The 24,934-nt window shown below is 40.5% G+C and overlaps 1 protein-coding gene across 3 annotated transcripts in view; it reads left to right on the forward strand.

The window, feature by feature from the left end:
- Positions 1 to 24,934, forward strand: part of PDE8A (phosphodiesterase 8A) — a 149,565-nt gene that overhangs the window by 29,982 nt on the left and 94,649 nt on the right. Inside the window, exon 1 of one of the 3 annotated variants that reach the window (XM_027688154.1) lies at positions 73 to 1,365. The exons of the other annotated variants lie outside the window; for them this stretch is intronic. Coding sequence (XP_027543955.1) covers positions 1,105 to 1,365 — 261 coding nt within the window. The 5' untranslated portion in view covers positions 73 to 1,104. Of the gene's footprint in view, positions 1 to 72; positions 1,366 to 24,934 lie in introns of those variants that run through there. 3 annotated transcript variants of the gene reach the window in all.

The raw sequence follows: 24,934 nt of genomic DNA on the forward strand, positions 1-24,934 counted from the left end.
TTTCGCATCACTTCTCTGCCCAAAAAACCGACCGCATCATGGAGGCCCTTTGATGCCTCAGCCCGCCGCGCCGGCTGCCCCCGCGGCTGAGGCAAGCCCTCCGGGCCGTGCCCCGCTTTCCCGAGGGGGCTCCCCGCGGCCCGGCCCGCCCCTGCCCCGCGGCGCTGAGCCGGGATGCCGCTGCGGCGGCCGGAGAGCCCCGCTGCCGCCTGACGGGGGGCTCTTCCTTCCTTCCGACGAAGGGATCCTGAATGTCACCCCCGCGGCGGCCGCCCGCCCGCCCGCGACCGAGGCGGCGCGGGACGTGCCCAGCGCGGCGTGAGGAGCGCAGCCGGCTCCCCGGGGCGGCCGGGCGGCTTTCGGTCCGTGTTGTTGTTGTTATTTTTTAATAAACCATTGATTTTGGCCCCCAAAGCACACCCCAAAGCACGCCCCCGGCACAGCGCAGCGCCGGGCTGGACCGCGAGGAGTGAGCGCTGCTCGGCGGGAGCGCGGACGCGGAGGTGGGGAGCGGCCCCCGGCCCGGTCCCGGGTTAATCGGTAACGCGGAGCAAGCCCGGGTGGAAAATGCGCCGTGCTCCGGGCTCGGGGGAGGAGATGGTGCTGTGCCCCCGGCCCTTCTGAGCGCCGAGCCGACGCCGGGGTGTGTGTGGTTTGGGGCTTGGGATTTTTTTTTAATTATTTTTGATTTTGCTTTTTCCCCCCTCTTTTTTTTTTTTCTTTTCCCAGAAGGAAAGAAAATCTTACCAAGATTCTCAGATGGCTTAGACAAATTAATAATAATCTGTGAAAATACGAAGTCGACCGGTTCTTGATTTCCCCCCTTCCCTCCCCTCCAGCTCCCCAGCCCACTGCTGAGATTGAGATAAAAGGACCTGTTTCCTGGAGGACGAGGAGAACAGACACGTTTCTGGTGGTATAAAAGGGACCGATGGCAATGCTTCAGAGTATATTTGAGACGCAGGAAAGAGATTCAACCTGTTAACAAAAAAATATTAAGCAGGGGGAAAATATCAACGGGAAGGAAAGAAATATATATATACATATATATATATACACGTATATATATACAATTTAGAAGTATTCCCCAGGTGGCCACAAAACATGGGCTGTGTTCCAAGCACCAACCTCTCTGACAGCAGAGTGATCTGTCACAGTAGCAATGAGTCTGAGGAGTGCAATTTCCCTCACCAGACCAACACAACCATGTCTCAACAGCAGCAAGGCAACCCCGTCCCAGGATTATTCATTAAATGCTACAACACATCCACTTATGAGGCGAGGACTAATTCCTCTAAGAAAGACAAGAGGGAGAACAGCCAGAGCATGGAGGCAGAGGCCCAGACCGGCAGATCCAGTGTTAAGGTAAAAAGGGTGCTAAACATGAGCGCTGTTTCTCTCAGAACCGGAGTTGACTGTAGCGGTTTAACCCAAGGAGTCTCCCTGCCTTTGTGGGGGAGCTTTTCCTGGCTTGAGCTGTTACTTTCGTTTATAAACTAATCGGTGTCTTGAAGACTTTGTAGAGGTACTCAAGTCTCTTTCTGCGTTCCGCAAAATGTGTTTTCCTAATTCCGGGAAGGAGAGCGGTGTAGTTGACCTCGTCTGTCGTTGGAGCCGGGGCACGGGTCTTGCTTCTCAACCTGGAGGGGCCCATCCGTCCTGGTGGGACTCTGCCGTGCAGGGGAGCTGCCCTAACTCATGTGTGTGTGCTGAGTCGTCCCTTGTTGCTGTTTGTGCTTGTCTGGAAGCACGGGCAGATCGCAGACTGAAGCGATCTGCTTGCTGGGCTGATCAGTTTGCGTACCTCTTCCATTCGGAAAGTTGAAGGGAGAGCGGCAGCGTGTTTTGCTCTGGGTACTGATTTACATTAACAACTTGTTGACCTTGTCTGTAGCTGCAAATAGGTATTTTTGTAGGGTTTTTTACATGTGTTAGCACCCATACTTTTGAGTAGAGATACACCACAAGACTGTATGAAGTCGAGAGAGACATACTGAAAAAAAAATTGTAATTTGTGATTATTTTCTTTAAAGTGAGTGGTGCAGTTGCTTGTTTACTTTCTATGGATGGGCTGTTTGTTTATAGGTTGTACTTGAGTTCCTAATGCTATAGGTTTGGATTATGCCTTTGCTTTTCTTGGGGAAACTACTTTTATTTTGTAAAAATAAGTAATTGCAAGTGTAAGAAAAGTCAAATTGTAGGAGCCCAGGGGTAATTGTATAACATGGCTGATCTGTTCTTGTTCTGTGATAAGAACTGAGATACACATGCTGTAAATATAAGATACAGGCTTGAGATGCAGGCAAGATCTAGCTGAATGTCAAGCGTTTTGCAGATTAGCAGAAACTCGAGTGATTAGTAGTTTTCTTAGGATTTTTGCTTGCATGGCTTCTAGAGTATTGACCTGGAATAATTAACTTCGGTTATGTGAGTGATTTTCTTCAGTTGTTTTCCTTCAGATTTAGTAATCTCTGTTCATAAGAGTTTTAAAAAAGTCTAGAAAATTACCAGTCACTTTGTAAGTAGTGAGTTGGAGGAGGAATTAACAATACTTAAGGCAGAACGTGAAGCTGAATGGTGTTGTATTAAACTAAATTTTTTGGGTACAGGAAATGAACTTTACGGCCTTATTCACACGCGATAGACATGCTTTTGGCTTATTTAACACAGTAACCACACTAAGGAAGCTTAAGATTTCATCAGAATAATGACAATTGTCTTGTTACCTGAATTTTTAATAGTGATTATAATTGCACGTTAGCAAAATCTAAACCAAAAATAGTCTTAAAATTCATATTCTGTGAATGTCTCCTGTGTACTTGCTTACAGGGAAATCCCCCTCCTAAAATCCTGTTTCCAGAAGCACGCGTGGGAAGCAGTCTTAATTTTGTTGAATTTTGTTGTTCAGTTTCAAGAACTTTGTGCAAAATCTTGTTATTAGGTTTGGATAATTCAGCCAGACGCTATAGGGTTGCTGTTGGTTCATATGCATGCTGTCATCTCATTGGCAGTCACTCGGGTTTTTATCACTCGATCACATTTTCTGCCCTTGTCATCACTCTAAGCACAGTGCTGTGAAAGATGGGTTTTGAGAAATGAGAGCGGAGTTCTGTTTGCGATCAGCTGAATGCAAAATCTGTTAGACACGTCACATCTGCATTATTTTCATGTGCAAAATCCTGTAATACTCTCTAGAGCTGTAAAGCATCGTGGTATTTCATTCTCTGCTTTTATCATTAGTGTGTACAGTACGATCAGATTTACAGTCCTTAGTGTGCCAGATAACCGTTATCTCGGAAGTTGTGCTGGAGTGAGGGATCACTGGAGAGCAGTTTTCACAGTACGGTGAAGTTGTTTACAAAGAAATAAAGTGTGAGAACATTGAAAATAATGGACAGGAGTCTGAAATTCCTGAAGCCAAGAGGAGCATTGAGCAGGATGTTTTGTCTGTTTTGTAACTAAAAGGATTTTTGATTTGAGAAGGAACTGTGAGAGTTGGGGAGTTACTAAGAACCACTGCTATTCTTCAGAGTGTGCACTACACCCTTTATGGCCCCAGGGATCCCTTCAAACTAACACAACACGCTACAAACTTTTTGTGCTTTGGGCAGTGGTGGTGTCACCCAGAATTTGTGTGAATAGTCCTGAATGACATTTTCACTTGGTTTCAGGTACTTTAAATTAAATTGTTGTGTATGCACAGATTAAAGCCAAGAGAATGCTGTGTTAGAGCTAAGAACAAAACTTGGCCTATGCGTGAATCTCATATTTTCACTTTAGCTGGCATTAGTGTTAAGTTTATTAAAACATGTATAATAGTGCAATAATTTTTATTGAATCAGTTTGTTAGCTTTGGTGCACATTTTTCAAGTCAGAAAGTGTAATAAAAAGAAAAAACCCCATGCTAATTGTAAAATGGCTTTATATATATAACCCCCTAACTTATTCTGGTTTTATGTTTATGTCTTACTATATCTTTCTTCTGGTAAAATAGCAGAGGAACATTTTGTGGATGTGCAGTGTGAGCATACTATATTTTGCGATTTGCATCAATTTATAAACTGTAGCTAAAAAAGTTACCTGTTCTTTCCTAATATGGAAAAGCCTAAGTTTATCCATCCAGATTTGCAGAACAATTCTGAAAGTATGTGTGTGTGCAGAGATAAATGCCATAATACCTATTTCTGGTGTATGTGAGTATGGTGATAGTACATGAGAAATGGAGCAGCCCTTTTAAGTCATGGCACCTGTATCTCTCTCCTTAATTAGTATTTTCATATGTGACTTTTATTTGAAAATTTATGAGCATCTTGGAATAAGTGCCATATCTAAACAGTGACTCAGCCATGAAAATTCTTCCCTTAATTTTTGTTGTATTGAATCTGCAGATTAAACCCTGTACTAGTGAAAGATGAGCAGGACCTAGATGAAGGGACTGAGGTTTGATTATCCAGTGCTACATAAAGAATATCAAATTACACTTACCCAGTACTGTTGCAAAGGAGAGTTTCTCTAATTTTTATTTTAACTTTAAAAATCTCAAGAAAGCAGGCTCAAAATTGTAATAGTATGGGTCTTTTTGGTATATATTAATTATGATTTTCAGACATTTGCATAGTCGAATTTGTGATAAAGGTTCCTGGCTTTACAGAAACCTGCTTAAACACCTTTAGAATAATAATTGTTTAATCTATAGCATAAGTGGAGTAAATGCTGAATAGAATAAGTACTTCATGGGCATTTATTTAAAATTGTCTTGGGTATTCATCATCATCTGCTATCCCAACATCCTGTGTGTGTGTCACTCTTCTACAGTGCACTAATATACACTGTAGCACATAGATTGCACCTTGATTTTGCTCTGTCATTCTTTTACGTACGTAAGATTTCCTTCCTCTTTTTTTGTGTAACTCTCCCTGTCGTGTACATTTAATACAGAAATATTTGTGTTTGGGTGCAAGGGGATCAGAGAGTAAATCCAAACTTCCTTTATTTTAAATTAAAATGAATCCTAAGCCAGAAGGACTAAATGTGAAATAGACTTTTGATTTATCAGCTGATATGGGACAGACAGTTTAAATCCCTGCCCCTACAGCCAGTAAGTTTTCTGCATTCAAGCCTTGTGAAATTGCCTGTGAATTTTGCAGTCACTGCAAACCAGTGGTTGCATAATTCTGCATATAAGAGGCTGTGTGCTATATGGTACCTGCAGTGCTGAAGTGGATCTCATTTCAGCAGTTAACAGCACGTTGTTTAGTCCATTAAGCTGTCTGCTCTTTTCCTCCCTGTCTGGTAATTCCTTTCCCTTGGAACACATGAGCGCTCCCTCCCTTAGATACTCCCACACTTTCTGTCCATGCTTCCACTGAGGCCATCCACCCTCTCTTGAATCCTCCCTGTTCCCACTGAAACTGTCCTCAATCATTTCCCCGACAAACCTCCCATCACCATTTCCCTCCCACTTCCACTGACGTCAGCTCTCCTGTACAGAGATCCTTGCTTCCACTGAGAGGATCCTTCCCACGCTGAGATACATGAACTTTTCTCAGTCTTAAGGGCTCCAGACTTTCAGTCTGATACTTTTTATGCTGTTGTTGCAAGGCTTGAACCTTTCTTCAGGGGATGGGAGTGTGGTTTTTATATGGTACGAAGTGGTGTAGTAACATGTGAACTGGGTTCATATTTAAGTCTAATTTTTATCTTTTTTAAATTTCTTGTTGTTTGTTATGTTAATTGGAAAAAAAACAAGCTATAAATCGCTCACATTGTATGGATGGCTACAATACTGAGATAGCATAAGCTGCGTATTCAATTTTTAAATCATTATTACTGGTACCTCTCCTGATCATGCAAACCAACTCGTGCACAATGTGTCACTGATCTGAGGGCAATTCCTTGGGTGACTGAGATAAGGAGGGCTAGAACCTGAATTTTTTGAGTACTTACTGTTGGTAAAAACTTCACCAAAACTCCTTTCAGCTGTAAATTCATCTGCCAGGCATGAAGGACTGACTTTTTTCTGCCCTTTTCATTGTTCTTCACTGCTGCTGGTCTGAGCTTGCTTTGTGTTTCTTCCCTGGCCATTTTAGGTAGTTAAGTTCCAAGCTTTTCCTTTTCTGCCTGCTGAATGGGTCAATAGAGGAAGTATTAAAACCAAGCCTTTATTTCTGCAGTTCTAGGTATTTCTTTTACTGTGTTGTACTCTTTGTATTCTTAATTGTATGGCTCAGATTGAAATGTAAGTACATCCACAGTGAAAAATTTTCTGGCTGTAGAATGTACTTATAAGCCAGGCAGAATAACGGGAGGTGATATACTAATTAGTTCTGTCTCCATTTGCACCATTCCCAATATTATATGTGGTGTGAAATTCTAATGCAAGTTACCAGCTTTGCCTTGCTGCTTAAGGTGCTAGCAATTCAGATTTTACATCCAAAATGTTAAGTTTAAATATAAATTAAAGGTGTGAAATGGTTATACCAGCTTGCAAATGCTTCTTGTTCAGTGAATTGTAGATTAGAAGATGCTTACAATCTATGTGAATATGAAGAATGTCTCATTAGGGAAAGTTCATCATTCATTTGAAATTTATAAAAAATACTGTTTGGAAACTGTTTTGCTTCCCATTTTGCATGCTTTAGTATTTGTTCCTCATGTTCAAATAAATGTCCATGTCAAGAAAGGGAGAGGTATTTGAATGAGAATTATTTTTAACAACCATTGAAATTGTTATATCCAGCAGTCGCCACTACCAGCAGTGATAAATTGCTGTTTTGTTTTAGTTATTATACGAACGTTTGTTCACCTCTCTTGGCTGTCGCATTGAGAAAGGACTCCAGAATTGGGTTACTTAAGCAATAGTAACAATACACTGAAAATATTCCACTTTTTGAGCAGTTGGAATGTCAACTGACTTTCAAATGAGTCCTCAAAGAGGAAATGAATATTTCAAGATACGGACAGCTAAAGCTTTTATTAGCTCTCAGCAAAAAGTGAAAGAAACTTAAAGCAAATACGATAATGAGCAGACTGGCCCCAAGGTGAAATAGTTTCAGTGCAAGCTTTACGTAAGTTGTCATTTTATCAGGGGGCCACAGAAGCACCTGCACACATAGGAGAACAATTTAGCATTGTGTTCTATTTTGGTGGTGTGTATGGATGTAATATGCCCACACCGTAAACTGCTTTACCAGCCATGGATGGAACTAAAACACTGTTAGCAGTGTTTCCAAGATGGCACACAAAGTATTATTTCATGTCCAAAGCTCAGTTTTCCATGTGAATTGCAGTGTTTTATGTGTCAGACCCATTCATCCAGTGGAGCTTCACTAGGAATTTGCTTGGCCCTGTGACATTGTACACATTGCTATCTGTTCTTGGAGTGAAATAATTAGATATCTTCATTTAACCATAATTTAAATTGGCACAGGATGGCAAGGTACAAATGGAATAGCTTTAATGTGTGTGACATACTAAATAGTTTTATTTGTAGGATTTCAAAGGCATCAAGGAAGTGATGTTGTTAAAGCTTTCTGCTTTGCAAAAACATCACAGAATCACAGAATATGCTGAGTTGGAAGATTTCAGCATCAAGCCCCTTTTAGGTTCTTTCTTGATATCCATGTTAAAGCCAAAATGTAATAAATGATGTTGTTACACATGCTGTGAAATTAAATAGCAGAGTCTCTAATTCATGCATTCTTCCAGACCGTCCTCTTTTACTATGGGTTGTACTCCTGGCCTCAAATCAAACTCCCAGGCCCTTTTCTCTTCTTCCTTGTAAAATCTGTAACTCTGTCGCTCTGCATAAAGTAAAAAGCTTAGCATTCTGTAAGCCAGCTCCCACATGTATGGCTTTGTTCCAGGAGAAAGAAAGAGGGCTAGAATCTACTTCTTGACATGGAAATGTGTTGACAAAAATTTTGCTGTATCTATTTTGAATGTAGTTGATATGGTAATTTGAGATGGGTTTTGATAGTGTTTTAAATGTTCAAAGCTAGTCTACATAGTGGAGAGTTAATGTCCTTGCACAGCAAAACAACTTGGAATAAAAAAGGAATATTCAAGATATAAAAGCAGTTTGTGGAATAAAATGGTAATGAAAAAGACTCTGATTCCAGTATCAGAGGGACTCAAATTAGGATTCCCGTCTTTGCTTGAAGCAGGAGGAAATGGGGCTTTTGGTTCTGCCACTCTATTACATGATAGACAATTTTTGAGCACTAGATGCCTAGAAATTAGGATAAAATCTTTTTTTGGTGTAAAGAAAAATGTATTTTTGGCCAGATAAGTCTTTAATTTATGAATGAACTAAATTGATACTATTTCAAGGATTTTTTTTTTTAAATCAGGATGTATATTAATGTTTGTTAAATAATATTTTTAACACATTTAAGATGTGTCTGTTTCTTTACTGGAAATGAGAATTTTTTTTTTGTAAAAGCAGAATTAATTTGCACATTAATTTAAAAGTTGCATAGGAAACTTCAAACATTTTATATGCCTTTTTCAAGTTAAGAGGTATTTTCCTTTATAAATCAAACACTTTACATTGTGACATGAACAGATTTCTGATCTTGTTAAGGGGAAAATGTTAACTTTGAAATCTTTTCATTGTTTTTTAGATTTCCCAGTTTCCTAAGTAAATCCATACAAAGAAAACACAGAATCACTGGGCAAATGTGAAAGAATGACATCCTCTACTTCCCATTGTTTTTCATTTTGAGTTTCAGTGACCTTTAGCTCCCTGCTGGGATGCGGTGGAAACTTTATGAGGCCCCATCTTGCCACTAAAAGACAATGTATTTTTAAAGTTACACATTTACTATCGTGTTCTGTCTTTGAGTTTGAGGTTGTGTTATCTCTAATAAAATTTAATCAGACAAACAACCTCAGTAAGTGATCAGCAGGGTAAACCTTCTTTAATAAGAATCTTGTTTGAAAAAACTATGCTAATGCATAATTACAGCACAAAAATAGGAACCTTGATCCACATTGAATACAATTTTTTCTTTACTTAGGAGTATCTACCCTTTTGCATCATCAGGTAGGTGTTCCTCATTCACACTGAGTTATCAGAATTGTGTCTCTTCTGACACTGAAGTGCAGAACTCTATTTTACCAGAGTGGTTTTAATTCCAAGTTTGAATACACAAAAGTATCTGTGTGATAGGTAGGTAGGTCAAGATCAATGTTGAGCTGAGATGACTGGTTTGCAGATCTGAATTCTTTTTGGAATACTGTCTGCTGTTCCTTTCAATTTTTGATATTTTTTTTCTTCATGACTTTTTATAAGTTTGGTGAGAAATTCCACAAATGGTTGAGGACAACTACACCTATTACTTCAGTAACTTGAAGCAGAAGTGATGTGCCCTGAACACAGTTTAACTGCCTGGTAAAAATTGCACTTTTCCATGAGCGGTAACTCAGAGATAAATGTTTTGGCACAGGATGAGTATCAGAATGTAAGTGTACAAGTAATGGAATCCAGAGCTTTGCCACACTCTAAAGTGTGGATGGCATGGGATTGCTGGCAAGATATCTGCATTTTATTTTTCAAACCAAAGCAAACTATTATTTTCAAATACTGAAGAAATTTATTGGTGGGCCAAATTCTTACCAAAATGACAGTCTTTCAACGCCATTAAGATCTGTGGGCTCAAGGGTTGTTGCTGTACTTCAGGTAGAATAACTTTGAGAGTGGTGACTCTCAAAGTTAAAACTTCGAATTTCTAAGCATTCAAAAGGAATTTTTTCCCCTACTTATTTGTACCTTTGTAGTTCTTGACTTGCATCTTAGGATCCTTCTCTAAGCAGTGATGCAACAGTGTAGCCAAGGCCAGAGATAGCGAACTGAAATCAGAAGATCCAGACTTCCCCTGGTTAGTGTGTGGCTCCTTGGCCAACTTACTGTTTCCACTTGAATGCTTGATCTTAATTATGTGTCACGCGGGATCAGGGCCATCGTGTACCCAGGAACATAAGAGCTGCACTCGGATCAAACTGTGTCCATGTATGCAGTGCTCTGTCTCTGACAGCCGTCAGCAGAGTGTGCTTTGGACAAAGATGCAAGGCATCTATTTAAAGGTACAAAAATGAGAAGAGTTCTTCATGTTCCTCTTCTGGCTTCAGTCTGAACATACTGATTTACTTCTCATTTTTCACCATTCTGGCATGTAATCTGATACCAATATTTTAGTTTTATGTCCTTAAAACTTAGTTGCTAAGTTGTCAAATGCAGTAAAAAAATTGTACTCTTGAGTGGAATTTGTGAATGGAGAATTAATTTCCAAACCAGTGTTAGCACATACTTATCGCTGAAACACCACCAGTGTGAATGGCTGATGTATTTGTTTCTGCAGATACTGTTGCAGGGACCAAGAACAACCTATGAAAGTTTTTCAAAGAAAGCAGGGGACATGAATTGTAACTAAATATGGGTTTGCATTTTGAAGAGGACTTCATGACCAGAGAAACTAGTTTCTTTCATACATAAAGCAGATGAAAAACAGCTGAGGGTAGAATTGGTATTTTAGGGGAAAGAAATGCTTCATAGCCAGGCAAAAGGGGTTTTGCAAACCCAAACAAATTTTGTTTTGTTAACAAAAGGAAGAGTAAGTCCTGTGAACTCAGGCACTGCTTCATGCTTCCATTGGTTCTGCTGGAACTTTTAATTTACTTAGTATTTGGGGTTGTTTTTTATTTGTTTGTTTGTGTTTTTTTGTCTTTGGCTGGAAGGGATCTGCTTTTTGCAGAATTTCAGATGAAACAGCTGTTCTGCTTACACTGTCAATTAGTTATGTTATCATACGTCCTCAGTTCTGGAAGTGGTGGTCTTGTTCCTTGCTGTATAATGCCATGGAGCCGAGATCTGTCATGAGAAAGTGAGGTTGAATTCTGTGGTAGTGCTGTCAGTCACAGCCCTAAGCCTGCCAATGACACTTTTTCCTTCAGTGAATAATCTCACACTTTACCTTTTCCAAAGTATGGAATATTTTACTTTGGGACAGCTGCCTACTTTTTAGGAGGGATTTGTGTTTTCTCAAATATTATTGCAAGTTACAGTTCTTTAAAATGAATGCATTAGAGCAGTAGCTGTTGGGAACCAAGTTTGCTCCAAAAGCATCTGCCTCTGGCAGTGGTACCTAGTAGCAAGAACCAACTTCTTGGAGATAAGGCAGATTTAGCTTTTATGATCCTTGTTCATAATAATAAAAACTCATTGAACTAATGAAGCTGTTCAGTGAGGAAGCTGAGCTATTCCTCTCCCCCCTGGCTTTGGTGAGAAGGGCAGAGATAGTGTTTGTCCCTGAAGGACAGGCAGTAGTGTCAACCTGCTGGTTTGGTAGCAAATAATAAAAAAGAGAAATTCTGTTGGGCATTGTATACTGTTGGTTTCTAGAGCTAAATATTGATGTATCAGTGTGGCAGTTTGATATTTTACTGAAAAACATAACTCTGTTGTCACTGTTTGTATGTTATAGCAGCTGGAAGGTGGGTTTTTTTCTTATTTTTTCTTTCTTTTTTTTTTTTTGGTGTCACTGCAAAGCCTCAGAGTGGGAGGGGGGCAGAGGGAGTTGGTGGGGCAGAGGTTGGCAGGAGATATGGGAATTCTGGTGGCCTGTCAGATCCTCAGACTTAGCCCCCAGTCAAAGTGTGACTGACCATGGGAAAACTGCCAAGCACCAAATTTTCAGAGAAGTATGACTAAAGTTCGCATTTTCTAAAAATCTGAGCTCTCTTATGAATTACTTACAGTGAGATTCATAGCTCAACTGTCAAAAAAAAAAGTGAGCTGAAATTACCATCTCTTATTTTGCCAATTAAACTAAAAAGGACTTCTTTTTGGAGGTTACATAGCTCTGGAGTTTTCTTCTAACTTTATCTTGGCTGTTCTGGTTGCTGAGAGCTCTTACAAGGCTCTCTTGTGCTCTTTGGGCAATATAAACTCTCTTCTGCTGTGATCTGTTAAGGCTGTGGGACACTGATAGTGAGGTGGTTTTGGCTTTGTGGGGTAACCTTGCTGTGTTGGTATACAGAGTATAAGCAAACCAGAGAATTTTAAGGACTGTGGAAGTGAAATAGACCTGGTGCAGATTCAGGGAACGACAGTCTTTTCCTACATTTCTTCTGTGAGCCTTGGAGCTGTTCTAGGAAGCACAGGCTGCGGGTCTAAGAGGTAGCTGTGATTTTCAACCCTTTATTATTTGCACAGGAGTTAGGCTGGTGAAGAGGTGCCTCCCTGATATGTTGCACTGCACTGTCATTGCCTCCTAAATTAAATCAAGACCAGAGGCCAGTGTAGAGTGTAAGTGGTGGGGTCCAGCACTTGACTCAGAGGCCACTGTGAGGTATAGTTTAGTTGTGGAAGTCTCAGTTGTCTCCACAGGGATCTATACCTAGTTATGGAAGAGTGATTTGTCCTAAAAAGTTGAGAAGCCTCATAAATTCTTCCATCATCAGTTGGAACAAGGACATTATCTCTCTCAGCCAGTTGTTTTCTAAAGTGTGTGTTTAGCAATGAGGCCGTGTGGTCTCTTGCCCTTTCTCCACGGATGACCTGCAAAGAAGAACTACCATCCCCCATCAGGAAACCTGATCCTTTTGGTCAATGGTCCCTTACATTTTTTCCCCAGCTGACTGGCATTCCAGCTGACTGATCAGAGAAGTACCCAGTTGCATCCACTTGTTAGGATTTGCTGTGCCAGGGCTATTCCATTTCAGGACAAAGGTACCAAGGAAGTGTGTTGTGTTGAGGAAACCTGAAAGCAGAGCAGCGCTTCCCTGGCTGCAGCCAATCACTTTGACTACTTTGGGATCTAGTTTCCTCTTACACCTGTAACAATACACTCAGTAAATACTCATGTGAAATATTACCTGGGAGTCTTTAAATGCTTGACTACTATTAGCTTCCTGCCACTTTGTAAGAGGTACAAGGACCTGTAGAGTGCCTCATTGTTTTTTTTTTTCTCTTTTTTTTCCCCTCCATTTTGCAGAGAGATGGGTGTGGGTGAAAGGCTTGACATTTTTTTCGTCATCTTTCGCAACATCAGGAGGTTCCAAGCCAGCAGGTAGAATTTCTAGGAGCTTCTTCTAAAGGATGGCCCTTTAGCCCATCCTAACATAGTTTAATGCTTTTTAATGTAAAGCAGTAAAACAATTCATGTAGAGAAAAAAGCATGACAGAGAATTGCCAGGGTAAGGGGATTGTGACTAACAGCACTGCCTCTCTGTTTTTGCTGGGTGCTGCAAGAGGTCTCCATACCCTTAAGAGTCTGAGTTAGGTTTGGGAAACCTTGACCTCTGTATTGAGGAATGATCTGAGGCCAGTGGTAATGATTTGTTTAAAGACAAGTTCTTAAATGCAGATTAATTGATTGCTCTAACTTGGTTACTCCAGATACTTTTGTCCTAGAACAGAAATAAGCAGACTGTACAGAGGCTATATATGTATGTACAGGATGTTTGCCAATTAGCTTGTGGTTAATTTAAATAGAATACAACCCCCTGACTTAGTAAACCCTCAACTGTGGCAGCTCAGCCACAGCCACTTGTCCTCACCCCAGTACCACTATCATCCTGGCAGGCCATGTAAGACAGCACTGGCTTTGCAGAGTTGTATCTGCAGTGCTGTGTACCTCTGTACTACAAATCTAAGTATTTTCAGTATCTGTTAAAGGAGGCCTGAACTGGTTTTAGAAGAAGCAGGACTGCAGTAATAAATCTGATCTCTTGAAACATGAGTTGGAAGTTGTACCCTCCTGTCAGCAGGTTCACTGTATGATGTATTGTGGAGCTTTGGCTGCAAAGAAGCTGTAGCCTGCAGTTAATGAGCTGTTCAAAGTAGCTGTGAAATTGTCAACTTAATTAAGCCAAGTTTAGTTAACAGACATCTTTCAAAGATTTTGTGTGAAGAAGCAGGCTCTGGAAATACCCAGCTATGCACTGTAGGAAAGTGTTGTGCTTTTCTGAACCGAGAAATTAAGAGCTCATGTGGTAAGAGATAGTGCTATTTAACAGAGTGTTTAAAGAAAGCCCCTGGCTGTCCCAGCATGTTGAGGAGCTTCATAGATTTTTCTATTTTTAGAGAGTTAAGAAGCATAAGCACTTAAAAACAGTCACTGGATTGCAGCTCCTGTGTGATACTGATTGAAGATCTACTGTATTTTTTCACAGTTTTTTTTTTAAATCATCATACATATGCAATTCTTTTCATTGATGTCTGTTTCTTTCTAAAATAACTGATCTAGTTTGTTCTTGTGCTTTATCCTTCCTCCCTTTCTCTCCTGATAGTATAGAAAATTTAGTCTGAGTGCTACTAAAACACCTGCTGAAGGCAGTGGAGGCTGCAGTTCAGCTAGCTGGGTTTCTTCAGCTTGTCCTTGGAGAAAGAGTGAATAGTGTTGCAAAGACATTTGCAAACCTCTGCTGCCCTTGACCCTGAAAAGACCCATCATATGTTACAGAAACAAGTGTGTGGGGTCTTAGGTGATGAGGCATCTCATCTCACCTCAAATGTCAATATTGCAGTGATCTGTTCTTCATGTTGGAGATTTCTTACTGACATAACTAGGGTAAAGCCTTGCTTTAATTGCAGCAATACTGATACTGCTGTGCTTGTGGCAGTGTAGTTTATGCCATTTGAGAGTACAAATACAATGGTATGGCTTTTTCCACAAGAGAAAGCTTTCCTGTATTTCTTGACTTGTTGAACTGTACTTAGGACACATTTCTGATTTAGGAAAAGTCTTAATACTGTCAAGGCCAGGACTGTATGAGGAATGTTACCTAGCCTAGAAGTATCAGTGAGGAATTGGGATTTTTAATAATGTTTTATATTGGAAAAATCTCTGTTATGGATACAGTGATAGTGGATAAGGGGAAACATACTTCTGTTAGAATAGCTTGTTTCATTTGAGGAACTGGTATAAAGTGCACCAGCAAAACCAGTTTTGCTAATGTTAGCTCCATTTGCAATAAGAAAGTTTCCCAGGAAACTTGTGTTATACGTGTGCTGGGACTTCAGGATTCTGCAAATGAAATGTAAGCAAAGCAAGAGCCTGGTACATTCAGCACATGGAGCCCTCTTCCTCCTTGTGGAGCCTTTGGACTGTGATAATTTCTGGCAGTAGATGTCTATGAGCCACTTGCCCGCTTTTACGATGCCTTTGCAGCAAGAATTGGTAGTAGTGAGAGCTCCTCACTACTAGGAACCATGCTAGCACTCTGAATGCTGCCACCACACTGGTGCTTTTTTGGAATTTTTCCTCTTTGGGCAGATGGATTTAACAGGAAATAGTTTGGTCGAGGTATGAAATCATAATGTGGGTATTTGCAAACCTTTGGGAAGAAATGCATTTTTTGCCAGCAGGACTTTGTAGGCTAGACCAGGCAGTAGAACAAGCAGAGGGGAACAGTCCTTGAATTAGGATAAATAAATGATTGTTAATGGCCTTTGTCCTCTATTGCTGTTTGTGTGCCTTTTGCTGTAGTACAATGCTCTTCAGAACAGGCTCTAAGTATGTGGCTCTGCATTCTGCAGCTTCAGGTTATTAAGGAAAAGTTGAAGTTTCAGTTAATTGCCTTGTTTAGAACTGATTTAATGTTAAGAATTACCTCATGAAACTATTCCAGATTTATGTTTGAATATGAGACAAATACATATAATAATACATACAATGCATGCAGTAAGTATGGAAGATACTGAATTGCCAGGTGTGATTTGGTGACAATTTGACCGTAATGCCAAATTGTGGCAGTTTGTGATTGAAACGTTGTCCCACCACAGCTGCTTCTGCAGCAGAACCCTGATTTTACTGCCTGTTTCTGTTTAACCTTCTTACTTTGTCATCCATGGTGGTCTGTAGTTTTTCTTTAAGTTGTTTGGTCACACATAGCAGATGTTTCTTCCTGCAGCCCCTTTTCTTCCTTTTGCCACTGTGATCTACTTTTGACTGCCATTTTCATGTTTCTAATGCTCATAAATGCACGTATCTATAATTTTTTGGTGTCACGTCCTCTCACTGATAAAACCCCTAGCAAGTCCTCTCTGTGCTTTTTTTTAATGTGATACTTTTGCTGGGTGAAGGTCTTTTGAGGAAGGTCTAGCTTCTTCCCACCCACTCTGGCATATGACACTATCCTAGAAATGATAGAGCCTTGCTTACAAAGAGGCATAGCTAGTAAACAGATGTCTCCCTGAAAATCTTTATTTAGTACACACAGTGTACTCTTAATCATTTGCACCAAGGTCAATAGCCCTTAAAAGGCCATTTTTATAAATCAATCTGATATTAGAGAAGTATTTTCATAGATGTGTACACAAACACAAATAAACAAACCAGTATTTTTTCTCTAACTTCAGCTGAAATGCAGTAAACTTCTTTCTAATCTGCTGTGCTCGAAAAATGATTTTTCATCAACTTTCAAAACTGCAATGCTGTTCTTTGCTTAAAATGTTTTCCATACTGACATTTTAAATGCTAGGTAGGTTTTTGTGTTGCTTAACAGAAAGAAGTAACATTGTAGGGAAAAATAGTTTTGCTTTTCATAGCGCAAAACATAAATAATCAGTTGATTGCTTGATTGTGGTTTGTGGATATGAATTTTAGTTATTTAACTATGAATAGAGACTGTCAAAAATGACATTAAGCGTGGACTCCTAGTCTTTTATGATTCAGCTGGTGCTGACAAAATTTCATGATAAAAATTAGTCATTTTTCATCTATTTTTGTAGTCATTTCTGTTCAGATACTTTCTCTGTGAAGGGAATATCTACACGAGTAGTTGTGATTAAACTGAAGTTTGATCTGAAATGGAAATGGATTTTTCTCCTTAATAGGATTTTAAAATGGCTTTCCGAAGTATTGAAGCTAGTTTTGTGACAGCTTTCTCTTTGACAACAACCGAGTGGAAGAAATTGTTGCTTTTCCTCCAGATGCACTTTTAACAACTCCCATAATTCCCATTTTTTTCATAGGATCATGTTAATTTTTTCTCTAATGTAATTAACTGTTCTTCTATGTGTTTCAATATCCTTCAGGGCTGCCCATTCTTTCTTGGACTTGCAGAGTTGGTGGCCATCACAGACATGACTGAAAAGAGGTGCAGGAGTGCTCTGCCCTGCTTACGGAGCTGCTTCCAGGAGCTCCCTGCTCTGCAGCCTGGTTTTGGGCCACAAACTGTTCCTCTTTGGTTTCTTCATAGTGTGAATAGACTGAGACTTGACATTCACCTTAATTGCATTGAAGTTGGGGCAATACTTTGTTTAAGTGGTATTATGCAAGTAAACCAGAGCAATGTGCTGGACTCTGAGTTGAAGCTTCTTGCTCCTGTCTCTGGACCCACGTCCTAGAGCCAGGCTGATGCATGAAGCCCATAGTGTTAGTGGAAAGGCTGGTTTTCTAAGAGCTGTTATGGTTTTAGCTGCTTTTGGCTGCTCTTCACCTGTCTGATATATCAAGATCAAAAGCCAGAGGGTAATCCATGCTGGCTTTAGTCCACTGAGGTCTCTTGGGGCCACATCCAGCATATGTGCATGGTAGAGCACAGCAGAGTGAGTCCTGTGTGTTGTGGGGAAGCTCTCTTGAACCTCAGCAGTCATTTCTTCTACACTTTATCATATTCCAGTTCAGTCCATGGAAAATAAACCTAAAATGTAATTAATGTGTATGTTTTATTTGTTGTTCTTCAAATTTTCTTTGCCTTTTTTTTTATAGCATCCTTCCAAAATGTCTTCCCCCTTAGAAACATTAGGCTATGACGTTTTTGAAGCTCGTGACAATGTTGGTCCATAGATCGTGCGTTTGCTGGCATTTGCAGGGTAGGCACCCTCCAACCAGAAACTAAGCAAGCTGGGTGTCTGTGTTACGCACCATCCTCATGTGCCCTGGGATCAGAAGTCCCCAGCCTGTTTTCACATCACTGATGTGATGTTGTTTCACACGTGGGAGTGCATCTTTGGGTTTGCACTTCCTCACTTTTTGAAAATACTTCTCTTTTTAGAGAAAGCAATTGCTTTATTCTAACTGCTCTTAGTAAAAAAAAACCAGCTTTCTAGGGCTAATAAGTGGGTATTTCTAAACTTTATAACTCCTTTCCAAGTAAAGGCATCGTAGAATTAGAAATTACCCAAAAGAAACTTAGACAGCAACAGCAAATCTAACACAGATAAACAGAGTTGTCTGGGAAAGGCCTTCAATATTTCAGCCATCGTTTTAAAACCACCAGATTCCCCTTTTAAAAATCCTTGAGACGGATCACATTGTGCCTTGGCAAAGACTTTTGGGATCTATAATGGTATTTTACTTAGTGACTTGTGGGTCTCCTTGCTCAGGCAGGAAGATAAAGGAAGATAAGACGGTCAAATAGAAAAATGTTAACTTTGAATGATGTATAATGGTCAGTCAAGGCCGTTGTGTTGCTTGTCTGCTTTATGACAGATAAGGAACTGTGGGGCAAGGACTACACGTGGGTTTTATGTTAAAAATTCTTGTTTAGCTTTGTCTATATTATAGGAGCTTTTTTTTTCTTTGACTGGAGCTGTGGTTAGTTACTTTTCTGTGTTTTGGGGTTTTTTTTCCCCTGGATACAAATGATGCCCAATTTTGCTGAAGCAATGAGTTTCTCAAAGGCTTAATCAATGTTATATTTGAAAAAAACAAAAGGGAAATATATAAAAAATATCTGAAAACTGTTTCTTATTCCAATAGCTTGAGGATTTCAGATGTCTGTGCTAATGTCCAGGAATGACTGGCTGTGCTTGTGAGTTCAGGGTGTTCAGCTCAGTTGGTTAACTTGGGTTCCAAGGGTGTTGCTGAGGAGGGCAGAGAGGAGAGGGTCGTGCTGCATTGTGGAACATGGATTTAGGAAGAAAAACAAGTAATGATACATCTTATTTGTGTTAGCAGGCGGCAGCACACATAGTTTGTACAGGTCTTTGTGATTGTTTTTGGTAATCAGTCTGAGAAAGTGGAAAGAATTAGCGCTAACAAGAAATCCCATCTTGGAATGTAAACTCGCTGGGACAGTGACATATTTTCCTGTCTGTTTATAAGGCTGTTGTACACTTCAGTGCTTACACAGTACAAATGTAAAAATAAAATAAAAATAGTGATGATGATGATGATGTCAGGAAATGAACTCTCTGTCAATCCACTCTCTGTAATGACATGCACTTCTTAAGAAGGCACAAACTCCTTTATTCTTAAGGAGAGTGAAAGTTGCATGTGCAATTAGAAGTAATTTAGTTCAGAAATAGATAACTTGTTTGTCTGCTGGCATAATTAATGATAGCACTGGTATCCAGTGTCCTAGATATTTACAGTAAAAAAAGAAAGCACTAAAGCTATCAAACTGAAGTTATAAACTGCAGGGAAAAAAATCAATCTTATTATATCAAAAGAGCATATTGCACATTTTCATATATTTGCATGGAATATTCAGAAACAAAACCAGGGGACCAGTTAACCACAGCGTTCCCAGTGCTCTTGTTTGATGTTGGCTGGAACAGCCTACTGTGCTTCCTTCCTCCCTGCCTCTGCCCTTCCCTTTGGGGGCTCTGCTGGCCAGTGAATGTGGGTCGGGGGGCCTGGTACAGCTGAGTCCCAGGGTAGCCTCAATACTTGAGATGGTAGGTCTAGCAGTTAGGAAAAAAACAATAGTTAAAAATTTAAAAACTAAGGGCTTCTTTGATAAAATCTTGGGTCCTAAGTGAGGTGCTGGAGTCACCTGAAATAGGTCTTGATAGTAAGATACCCAAAAACATGGTCTCAAGCAATATGGTCTAAGTGGAGACTTCAGCTTCTCATAACCATTTTTTCTTTCCTGCCTGAAAGGGCAATGTCAACATATGTTCTGAAAAAGGAGTCCCCAAAGGATGGATAAGGGGCCTGGCAGCTCCTTCTGTAACAGAATGCTGACCTTAGAATAGCCCAATGCCCGAGGAAAAATGTTATTTATTTAGGTTTTAAATTACTAAATTGGGATTAAATCAGATATGTAAAAGATTGTAGTGTAACTCATGTTCTTGGCTCAATCTGATACTGCACAGAGATTAAATAACTGTTTCCTGGGATGCAGAAGGAAGTTTTAATATGGGCCAAGTGGCAATGTTGTTTTGTTTTCAGGGAGGGAGGAGAGACTCTCGTCTTAGATCCAGGTGAATAGGATGGTGTTCATGGGATTTGCTTTTGTCAATTTGATTCTTCCTCATCTGAACCAGTAAAGCAATCTCCTGGTGTATCTAAAGGGCAGAGATAGAGTAATAATATCCAGAAGAACATGAATTAGTTTTGAATGACCAGGCCAGCCAGGGCAGCAGCAGGAGGAGAGCTGTGTAAGCATCAGGACTGGTGTGCAGAGTAGTGTGGTGATACAGTGATAGTGCTTCCAGTCCTTGAGCAAACCAAGTCAGAGCTGGCTTTGGCACTCACCACCCTGCATCCTGCTGTGCAGATCCCCTCACAAAAAGCTGAGGAGATCAAGCCTTTAATGAGATGAGGAAGGAGCCCAGAGCTGCACTTTTGGTTCAGTGTAGCCTGAGCGAGAATTCAGTGGCTGTGGCAGAGGATGGGACTCCAGACAAAGTGGGATAGTGGGTCCCCAGCAGTGCAATGAGGATTCCAGTTCCTGCCAGGAGCAGACTAAATCCTAAGGGCTGGGGAGTTCAGCATGCAGGAATCTTATAGTAGGTCAGCAAGTCCATAAGGGGGTTTTCTAGGCTTTTACATTTTGGTCTTGTGAAGATGGGAAAATTTGTCTGTGGGGCAGTGGCAGAGCCCAGAGTGTAGTAGGGCAACCAACCACCCAGGAGCTGCATACCTTTTCTTCTATGTCTCTTACCTCTTTGAGTGTTCCTGCATGATTTGGACATACCTCAGGGATACTTGGAGCTTTGTAGCACTCTCTAGCTTGCTCCTCCAGCTGCACATGTGAGTGGCATATGCAGGCTGGCAGAAAGGGAAGAGGGCAGAGGTTGTTATCCTACAGCAGGATTGTTTCCAGAAGTAACTGTAAAAATGACAGCATGAGGTTCTGCACTTGTTCTTTCTCAATCTCTTTCTGATAAAAGTTTGCTTAGTTTACAAGTCAAAAGGTGATTTTTCTGGCAGCCAATATTTCTAACTTGCACATTTGGGTTTGACAATCAAGCTGTTTTCTGTCTGAATCTTACTTCATTGCCAGTAATAAAAATTCCAGTTTGCTCAGCCATGGTTATATTGGTTTTGCAGAGCTAAAAGTAGTAAAAGCTTGTTTTTGTCCACAAAGTTAGCAGATTAGGTCTCAGAGAAACATCGCCTAGACAACGGATGTATAGAAAAGTGCTTTTTTTAAATTGGTGGCTGAGCTCGAACCAAACTAAAAAACTGAAACAACTAAATGCTTCTTCTACAATGTTCAGCCTCTGTGCATTCTCTTCCCCAGGTAAAGAAGAGACCTTAGGAAGTTTTGATGGGGCTTATGCAACTTGCTATGTATTACTGACTGTTCCAAGAAAAATATTGCATGTTATATGACATACTTCCTCTGCTTTCTTGCTTTTAATACCAATATTTGAATCTCTGAAGTAAAACCATATATTATCAACCAGTACTTATTTCTCATAGAATTTTTAAAGCTCTGTTAAAATGCTTATGAGCTCCATTCCTCTTGTATGTCCTCTCACTGTTATTATTTCCTTACTTCAATAACTGCATACAATTTCTGTTATGATTAATCCTTCATAGAGGTGAAAACAAGAAAAGATGAATCTTTGGTTTAAAGAAACATGAAAGATATATCTGCTTAATTTTTATTTGTTTACTGTGCAGTCTGTCACCGGAATTATCTGTCTTCCCAGCCTCCTGCTGTTTGTAGTTTTCTTGCTGTTACAGAAGTTGTTATCAACATACAAATGCTCTTTTGAAGTAGGAGTGTAATTCCAAAATCGTTGGTGCATCACTCTATTTCCTTTCACTCCTACCTTCTAGGAATGAACAAGGCAAGTAGTTTGTAGTACAATAAAATTCATTATTTAAGAGTGTCTTTTGAAGGTATGGATGAAACATTAGTCATGAAAAAGTCTGTCACTGCAATAAAGTGGTGCAGTCCCTCTTTGATAGTCCCTGATTGGAGAGCAGTTGTGTGTGGTAGGTTTTTCCATCTACTGACAGAGATGTCTCCTGGCTGTTTAACCATGGCACTCTTTCCTGGTGGTGCTGAAAGGATGGGAATTGCTCCTGCCAACCCATGCACTGTGCATGCTATCCTACATTGCCACTATGTTGAACAAAAATTGCTGTTAGCATTGAGAAAAAAAGCTTTAATGGAAAAAAAAACAAATAGGAAAGATTATAGTACTATAAATCAGTGCCTCTGCATCCTGAATGTACAGCTTGGAACTAGGGGAGGAGATTTACTTTCAGAAGCTCTGTGTACAGCTCAGGCTAGTGCTGAGCCTGGACCCGGAGCAAGGCTGCAGCACAGTGTGTCCATTACAGGTCATGCTGTCTTTCAGCTGCTTTCATGGATCTTGGACACCCACAGGCAGCAAGCCATGGACTAGTTAAATTGTTCAGGTATTTCATTGCTCTCTTTTCTGGAGGGGCTAAAGTCCATTCATTATTCCATATTGGGAAGTATCCTGGTTCACATGCAAATACTGGGCATTCACCCGGTAAATGATGGTCATACCTTGCTGCATAGGTACATGCTGGCCCTGCTTGCACTGCATACATCATGTGTTTTTTGGTGGACATGCTGCCTGGTCACTTGGGGTAGTCCCACAAGTATCTTGTGGAAAATCAGCAAGCAGTATCTTTTGGTTTGCCTTTCTTAATTGATTTGTGTCCCTTTTAAGCGAATGCAAAGGGGCTTTTCCAAAAGCAGTATGTGCTGTGCCTTCTGTACTGGAATTTATGGAGAGCCATTAAGGGTCTAAGATGCGTAGAAAAAATGAAATTATGTTAATTTGTGGTGAGAGAGGACTGTGTATTACTATGCAGATGCTGTGTACTTTGTAGTTTCCTGAGAAGCTTGTGAAGGCTTCTGTAGTGGGGCATGTTTCAGTGGCTGTCAAGTATTTTTAATGTGGCATGTCCAAGCTATTCAGTCTCTGTCCTCGTTACAGGACCCATGTCTTGTTTCGGAGTCAGTGTATCTGTTAATTAGAGATCCTGGTAATAGTCACTTGAGGGTTAAACTGTTCCCAAAGGATTATTTTCACAGTTGTTTTTCTTCTGCTCTTTCTCCTCCCCGTTACATCTGTTCTACTGAGAACCTGTTTCACCTCGTTATGGGGTTTATGTCCTACCTCCATGCACACTGCCTGTTCCCCTTTATTCCAAAGACTGAAAGACCCTCTGCTGTGTCTGACGGAAAGCCCAGCCTGCAGCACCAAGCTAAACTGAAACACACACCAGTCTCTGTGCAGAGCCTTGTACCAACTGGACTTTGGGGCCACTTCCCAACTGCCAGGTGCTGGATCTGGTTGTCTCTTCTGATTTGGTGCAGGAAGCATTACTCTGGGATTATTTTGCCTCCGCAGTTTGTACACGGGAGGTTGCTGGTTTTTGCTGTTGATTCTAAGCCCTATGCAGATCAATAGGGAACATAGGAACATAAACAAAACCAAATTAGATGCTGCCAGTTTGAGGTTTCCCCCTTTGCGGGGCCCTTGTGGTTCCTGGGCTCAAGCTGTGAAAGGAGGCGACTGTGCTGCCACAGTGATCTCTTATCCCACGGCAAAGGTTGAGTTCCTGAGGCGCAGCATGGCCATTGCTGAGAGTCTGGCAGGGAAACGCTGTTTGCTCTGATCTTTCTAGCATTGTTCGCTTTTCCTGCGAAGTTAGCAACTCGAAAGCCCCCAGTTTCCAAGCTCTAGGGGAGGTTTATGGGTTTTCTCTCTTTCTCTTCTTTGGAGCAAACCTGTTCAAGGGCCAGGTGTAGAGTTTTTGGATGGCTAGTATGTTTTTTGTTTTTTTTTTTTTTTCTTCAGAAGGCTACACAAAACAGATTTAGTACCAAACAGTCTTCCTTTTATAGTCTCTGTTACACACGGAGACCCTTTCAGTTTACATTTGCCCCATTCCTCACAGTGAAGATTATGTTAATGACGCCTATTACTTTCTTCTGCTTTATTTTCCTAATCTGTTTGTTTATTCCCATTTATTTCTGGCATAGTTTAACTAAAGCTTAGAGTTGAGTCAAACTTTCTGGCTCAGACTGCTTCAGTGCTTCTGTGCAAGCCATCCCTTCATGACATTCAGTTTACTGATACCCTTCCTTGGGAAAATGAACACTGTTTGAAAGATTTTTTGGTAGCTGTAAGGACAGATACCTCTTACCCACATCCTCAATCGTTATAAAATACTGGAGGAGCTCTGCAGACTCCCTTAACTTATTGTACTGAAAACAATCTCTAACTTTTTAATGTGCATGGTGATATGTATCTCTTCTTTCTATTCGAGATCACCTAATTTTTTTTTTTTCACTTTCTGAATTAAAACATGAGTACACAATCTTGATTTAGGAGATAACATTTTCTAGATAAAACAGTAGCAAAGGGCTGCTTTTGATGATCCATCTCAGAGTAACAAATGCTCTTCCTTTTGAAGAAGCATTAACCTTTCAGCTGACACATTGATGCTTTCACTACTATTTAGATACAGAGAAGTTTAGGAAATGAACAACAGATAATTTGTTGTGCAGTTTTAGGTAACTTTGGGCATATATGTGTTCCTAATGAGATGCCACAGACCTTCTGCTCTTCTGGCAGAATTAGGGTCATCTGCTGCAGAGTGGACAAAGGTTGCTGGTGTCTTACCTGCTCTGGAGAGCAAACCCTCAAATGGTGCTAGAGTCTAGGTATTAAAAGAAGATGGGTTTGTTAAATGAAAGCTTCCTTGGTGTTTCATGGCAGGGACACAAATATGGCTCTTGAGCCACCGGAGAAGTA

This window comes from Neopelma chrysocephalum, unplaced genomic scaffold (assembly GCF_003984885.1).
Source record: "Neopelma chrysocephalum unplaced genomic scaffold, ASM398488v2 Primary Assembly neopelma1_75, whole genome shotgun sequence".
NCBI lineage: Eukaryota > Metazoa > Chordata > Aves > Passeriformes > Pipridae > Neopelma > Neopelma chrysocephalum.